Here is a 6000-nt window from a genome sequence, read left to right as displayed (position 1 = left end):
AAGTGTTATCATTTTCTGAATGATACTTCATATCAACAGTCGTAAACATTCAAGAAAACTCCTTCATATTTCAAATAAAGCGTTACCTAATCTCTTAGGCAGCAGCAGTTTATTCAAAGTGCTGCAGCCAGAGTCCTGACCGACACTAGAAAATTGGATGACRACATCCGGTCCTTAAATTGMTGCACTGGTTCTCCATCAGTCAAATGGCTRGTGTTATTTGCCAGCCATATAGTTTTATTTTTTTATGTGATTATGTTATCTTTGCATACCTTATATGAAGGTTCATTTTCTTAATGTGTTTTTTTTTTATTCTTATTCTTATTTTTAATTTGAATTTACTTGTTTGAAATGAGTTTACAAGTAAAACTGCCCTGGTTTAAAATGAAAAGAAGTTGTTTCAACAAATGTGGAGTTTATTAAATTACCCAAACATCATAAAGTAAACAGTGCCACTGGATATGCTGTACGGTATTCACGTACACTAAAGCCACATTTGGATCAATAGCTACATTACAAAAGTAAAATAATCCCATGAATAAAAACTAAGGTAGTGGCACAGATCTTTTTGCAAAAAGGCAGCAGGGAGAAAAAACAATTAACATGTTTGGCATTTATGGAAGTGAAAAAAAATAGGATAAAAGCTGCAAAAGTACTATTGTACAATCCAAATAACTACATGTTGACCTTTAGTGCACATGCTGAATATGAAACTTTTTCTTGTAACAAATTGAATAAGAAGACAAGAAAGGAGTGAGCAGAGGAAAAGCTGAAACGAGACAAGAATAAAAATAAAAAATAATATCTATCCAGGAAACAGGAGGGGCAGCGAAAAGACAAACTTCAGAGCATTTACACATTTATAACTGACCACAGCTGAGTGAGACAACAACCTCATCAGTCATCCGCTGATGAAGAGCAGCAGAAATGCAGGACTTGCATAGAGACTTTGAGTAATATTTCCTGCTGCATAGATGAGAAACGCAGCAGCAGTTTCATTGAGAGGTGGAGATTTGATATGAGTTAAGATTTGTCCAGGGAGGTTTAGGCACAGAGTTGTTAAAGAGGAGCACAGTGAAAATTAAGTTTATCCCATAAATTGAGTATTTGTTGAAATAATATGTAAAGACAGAATAGAAACAGCCTTCCGGTGATTATGAATGAAAGAAGCGTTTTTGTTTCTTTTCCGTTATCTTCCAGCTAAAAATAGCGTTTTTGTTGTTCTTATTCAAACTACTTTGTTGTCTTTTTTACAAAACACCAACATTGGTTAGTTGGCATCCATTTTCACATGGRAACCATTATGTCAACAATTAAATGTAAAGATGGACTTGAGCTTTGGAGGACAAAAAAGAAATCCCAAAAAACCCGTCAAAACCCACAGATGTCAAAGTGAAGTTCTGCAAAGCAAACAAAGACATGTGACCAGTCAGGAAATACATTCATCACTAATATGCCAAATGAAGAAGAATAAAATTAGACCTTCCAAACCCTAAATACCGAATTATCTTTTTCTATCAATTTGAGAGTAAACTTTGAATTCTCAAGACCTCCAGCTTCAGGAGACACTGAGTTGCTGCTAAGCATGTCAGTGCACAAAACAAATGGCCAATGCTTTGAAATATTTGCATTGTCTTTTGCTCGGATGCATAAAACAAAACCAGTTTCTATTCCAGTCAAAACTAAAGAACAAACCAGTGTGTGCCGGTATGAGATTCTGGTGGTTTGAGAAGGTTGTGGTAAAATGACATGGCTTCAGTGTGTCAATGTGTTTAAAATAACAAAATGATTCCCACTGCTGCTGCTAAAATAAATTACACTGATTTATCGTTAAATTATTTATTTACTGTAATTTTGATTCGCAGCAAATTAAATTTAAAAAATGCCCCTTGAATTTAGTTTTTAAGTGCTTATTGCACAACATAWACCTTYTAAGCTGTTCTGCTCTTTAGACTCTCTAAAAGTATAAGAAGAGGATATTAGCTGGAAACTAACCTTTWGAAACCTTGATATATAAATCCCATCTCTACCAGCYGGCGCATCCTGAATGTTGAAGACATCCTATTTAGATTCAAATGAGTTGAATGATTTTTGCTGGTTTATGGGTTTTGAAGAGGAGCTTCTGTCCACGATGAGCACCATAAAGATTTACATTCGGCAACGCAAAAAGCATGTGCAGCGTGTGCACCGCGGAGGAGACGCAGATCAGTGTGCAGCCTTCATCCCGGATTTAGTTGCAGTGCATATTTCTCCAGACGTGCTGCTCTGGAGTCTGGACAACAGTTCAATAAATAACAACAAGAGTCCTGCAAATTGGCAACAACTCAATGAAAACATTCGTTTCACCTTTTTGGGTCACAGTCTGAATCTGTCGGGGTGATAAAGAAGCCAAACTGCTGCAGGTGCAGCTGGGTTCACGTTTGCAGAGGAAGCAAATATTTTGCAATTTGGGCAAAAACTGTCTAAAAAGTTCAGGACTGAGAACTTTTATCCGAGATATAGTTGCAGCRCTGACCTAATATTTATTTAAACAGGCTTATACATGCTCCAATTGGGCATTCACGATATTAAATACTGTCACGGTTTAAGGAATAATTTAACTTCACTCGTGGGTGAATAGACATGTTATTCCACTTCTTGTGCAGAACTTTTTTTTTTCATTATTATTTAAAAGTGCTTTTGGGTGGTTTTGGAAGTCAGTCAGCGCAGAAGGAAACAAAAATGTCTTGTTTCTGGGGCAGTTTTTAGCTGTTATCCAGCAAAAAATTCTGCGTATTTACAGTCGTCTAGATAACATTTCAACCTTCCTTGTGCTTTCCTGAATCTGGAAGCTTAAAAGGTGTTTGGGGTGTTCCTTCAGCATCCAGAGTTGGCCCACAGTGAATGAATGGGACACATTCGCTGTATTTCCTTGYAAAATGAAAAGCCGCCAACAGCACAGACATCACTTATGTTTTGTTGCAGAATCTGAGCATTTGTGGAGCGGAAGTGTAGCACTGCCATCTAAGCACACATTTATAAAATGTAGCAGTGTGAAAGTACAGCACAGCAGCTGAAGGCAGTGAGGAGGAACAACCTGATTTGATATGTTGCATCGTTTTGTTTCCAGACCACTCCAGAAGTACAAATTGCACGCATCCCTGTGTACTTACTTTTTTTTTTTTTCCTGTTTGTCTCTCCCAACATAAACAATGAAATATACATTCAAAGCACAACAAATGCACAGAAAATAAGCACATCGCTTTCMTTTTTGGATCATTATTCCTAATTACTCCTGTGTGAGATGAGGATAAGGCAAGAAGCTGGTCTGTGAGGTTTCTTCCATCGTTTCTGCTGTGGCTGTTGTTGCAGGTGTCTGCCAGTCTTTCTGGGTAAAAGACTGAAGCTATTTAAAGACTGCAGGGAGGAGGGAGGCAGCGATTTTAACTGCTCGAGAGGCGACGGTAAAAGTAGATGTAGCCCAAGTCCTTTGGAGGCCTTTCTGACAAACACACCTTGTGGTCGTTGTAGATCACCCACCTGGATGAAGAGGAGCGAAGATTACTCATTATACACACTGTTCAGAGCCACGAATACCACGAGATTAAATAGAATAAATGGAAAAAGTGAACAGACTTTGTCTCATTTTTTGTGAGACAGGTTGCCACTGACCTTCCCTCCTTTTTGATGTGACAAACATAATGTCCAGACATTGTGGAGGCTCCCATGTGGCTGATGATGGCAAACAGCTCATATCCTTAAGTGAAGAAAAGCCACAAACACAATAAGGAACAAACTTACACAGAAATGTTGCAACATTTTAATAAAGGGTCACTAATGTCAGATTTCCTTGTGTATGTAAGGAAATCACATTTTCACATTTTCCTGACGTGATCAGGAAAATGTGATCACGTCAGGAATCACATTTCCTGACGTGATCATTTTCCTGACGTCAGGAAAATGAAAGCWGAAAGCTTTCTTTTGCAGAATTTTACAAAAAAAAATCTTATAAGTGCGGAAGATTTCTTAAAAGATGCTTAAAAAGTCCAAAATCTGTTGACCTTTTCTTCACAGAAAGATGAAAAACAGATGCAGTACAGTAAGTGTGAAGCRCTTACGTCCTGGTCCATCTTTGACTCTCGGGCCTGACGTTTCTCTGTCTGGGGACAGCGTGGAGTCGCTGTGCGAGTTCATGTTGGAAAAGGCGTTGTCGTTGGGCTCCGTGTCCGCCATGTCAGAGAGCCCATCGCTCTCCTCCTCCTCTGGATGGGTGAAGATCCAGTCGAGCGCTCGCTCAAGATTATTATTCTAGAAAAATCATAAAAGGAAGCCAAGCTAAGAAAAAAGAAAACTGATATCAAGCTGTCTTTTTGTTAGCCAGTTTCACAGTCGCTGCAAACGAAACTGGTCAGTTGATGYAGATTTTTAAAACACTTTCTGCTCGGAAACTGAGCTACTGCTAATGCAAACATTAGCAGTAGCTGGCATGAGTATTCATGGAGGGGTTTGAACCAGTAACCCTCTGGTCACAGGACCAACTCCTCCCTCCTGAACCACCATCAGCCACATACTGCTCTTACAAAGAGCTGCAATCTTCTTACAAAGAGCTGCAATCTTAGAGCATGCTACAGAAACCAGGATTAGAAATGTTGACTCTTCTAGTTTTGCCAATTTGTTGAATGCCCCATGATGAACACGATAAATGAGCAATCTTTCACTAGAGAAGTGGGAGGCTTCCATCTGGGACAAACTTCCCCCTGTTTGTTTTGAATCCAAAGGTGTGACAGGTGGGGAATGAGAGTCTGGGGAACGCATGTGGCGACGGCTTGGCTGATGGCATCCGTTTTTATCCTTCAGAGAGGTCTATGGGGTCAGATAAACGTGCCTCACGCTCAATATGGTCCGACAACAAACCAGCAGTGAGACCCCTCGCTGTTTCACACCTCCCTCCGTCCCTCCATCCCTCCCTCCCTCGGGAGGAATATGCATTCTTTGTTTTCTCTCCACTTCAACAGCAGCAGCAGCAGCAGCATGTCTGCCAGCGAGCTCTGTGGCTTTACTAATGATAAACAAGAAAGCCCGGCATCTATTTTAGCTTCCTACCAGCCGTCTGCGGGGCTATTTTTGCTGAGAGGGGCAGTTTGAAATATGAAACATGAAATGTGAGAATCAGAGGCCATTTGGAGGCTGGAGGAACTTGGAAATGGAGGTGGCATTCTCTTTGACCCATAACAGAAGTAAAAASATTGAATTTACTCCATGCCATTTGTGAATTTATGAACTGCTTTACTAGTCGTCTGACGTTTTCGTGCGTTCCTCAACCTGAGGTGAGGGGAGGGGGGCGTTTGTGTGATGCAGAGACCATTTGTAAACACCATGTAGAGCAGACATCTTTAATCACTCTGACATGTAGGACCAAATAAATCCGCACCTTGGAAAGTGAACAAGTAGGGCAGCCAGAGCCTTTTATGACTTACAGAGTTCGCTTTTCATCATCTCGCTCCGTCTTTGCCCTCTTTTCAAATGCCACTTCACTTCCTGCCCTCCTCCTGCTTTTTCCCTCTTTAACCTAAGCTCCGGTTTCTTTTAAGTTTCTGGAAAGTGTTTCCTTGTCGTGCCAAACAGTTGTTACTGATGTGCTTTTAGCCCTTCGTTTCCCTGAGACACTCAGCACACGGTGTAGGCGTTCCCTTTTCCATCCTCTCTCTTGCTCAAGTCTGACTATTTCCACTTCCTTTCAAACTATCAACAGTCTGCATGAGAGGCAGACGAAGGGCCATYCACCTAAGATTTCTCCTCTTTAAGCAGGTCAGACGTGACGGCCGTGTCTGCCCACGCTGAGACAGCTCAGCTCTGCGCGTTTCCAGCTAAAATAACTCACTTTTCACATCACACTGCAGAGATGTGCAGAGCTGATGGTCACAGCACAAAAGACTTACAGCTGTAATTGCAGAGGAAAGTGGTTCTACAAAGTATTGTCAACTGAAGACAGAATACATACTTGAAACATTTTATAGATTT

The 6000-nt window shown here is 40.5% G+C and overlaps 1 protein-coding gene across 3 annotated transcripts in view; it reads right to left on the bottom strand.

Annotated features, from left to right (window-relative positions):
• Positions 1 to 398: 398 nt before the first annotated feature.
• The window catches only part of usp13 (ubiquitin specific peptidase 13), a 32235-nt gene continuing 26633 nt past the window's right edge, over positions 399 to 6000 (bottom strand). For all 3 annotated transcript variants that reach the window (XM_008408010.2, XM_008408011.2, XM_008408009.2), the window contains exons 19-21: positions 4098 to 4287; positions 3652 to 3736; positions 399 to 3519 (exon numbers count right to left, since the gene is read on the bottom strand). In XM_008408010.2, the coding sequence (XP_008406232.1) occupies positions 3423 to 3519; positions 3652 to 3736; positions 4098 to 4287 (372 nt within the window). In that variant the 3' untranslated portion in view covers positions 399 to 3422. The remainder of the gene's footprint in view (positions 3520 to 3651; positions 3737 to 4097; positions 4288 to 6000) is intronic.

Source organism: Poecilia reticulata, linkage group LG4 (genome assembly GCF_000633615.1).
Source record: "Poecilia reticulata strain Guanapo linkage group LG4, Guppy_female_1.0+MT, whole genome shotgun sequence".
Taxonomy (NCBI): Eukaryota; Metazoa; Chordata; class Actinopteri; order Cyprinodontiformes; family Poeciliidae; genus Poecilia; species Poecilia reticulata.
This window is presented reverse-complemented; position numbering and strand designations above follow the sequence as displayed.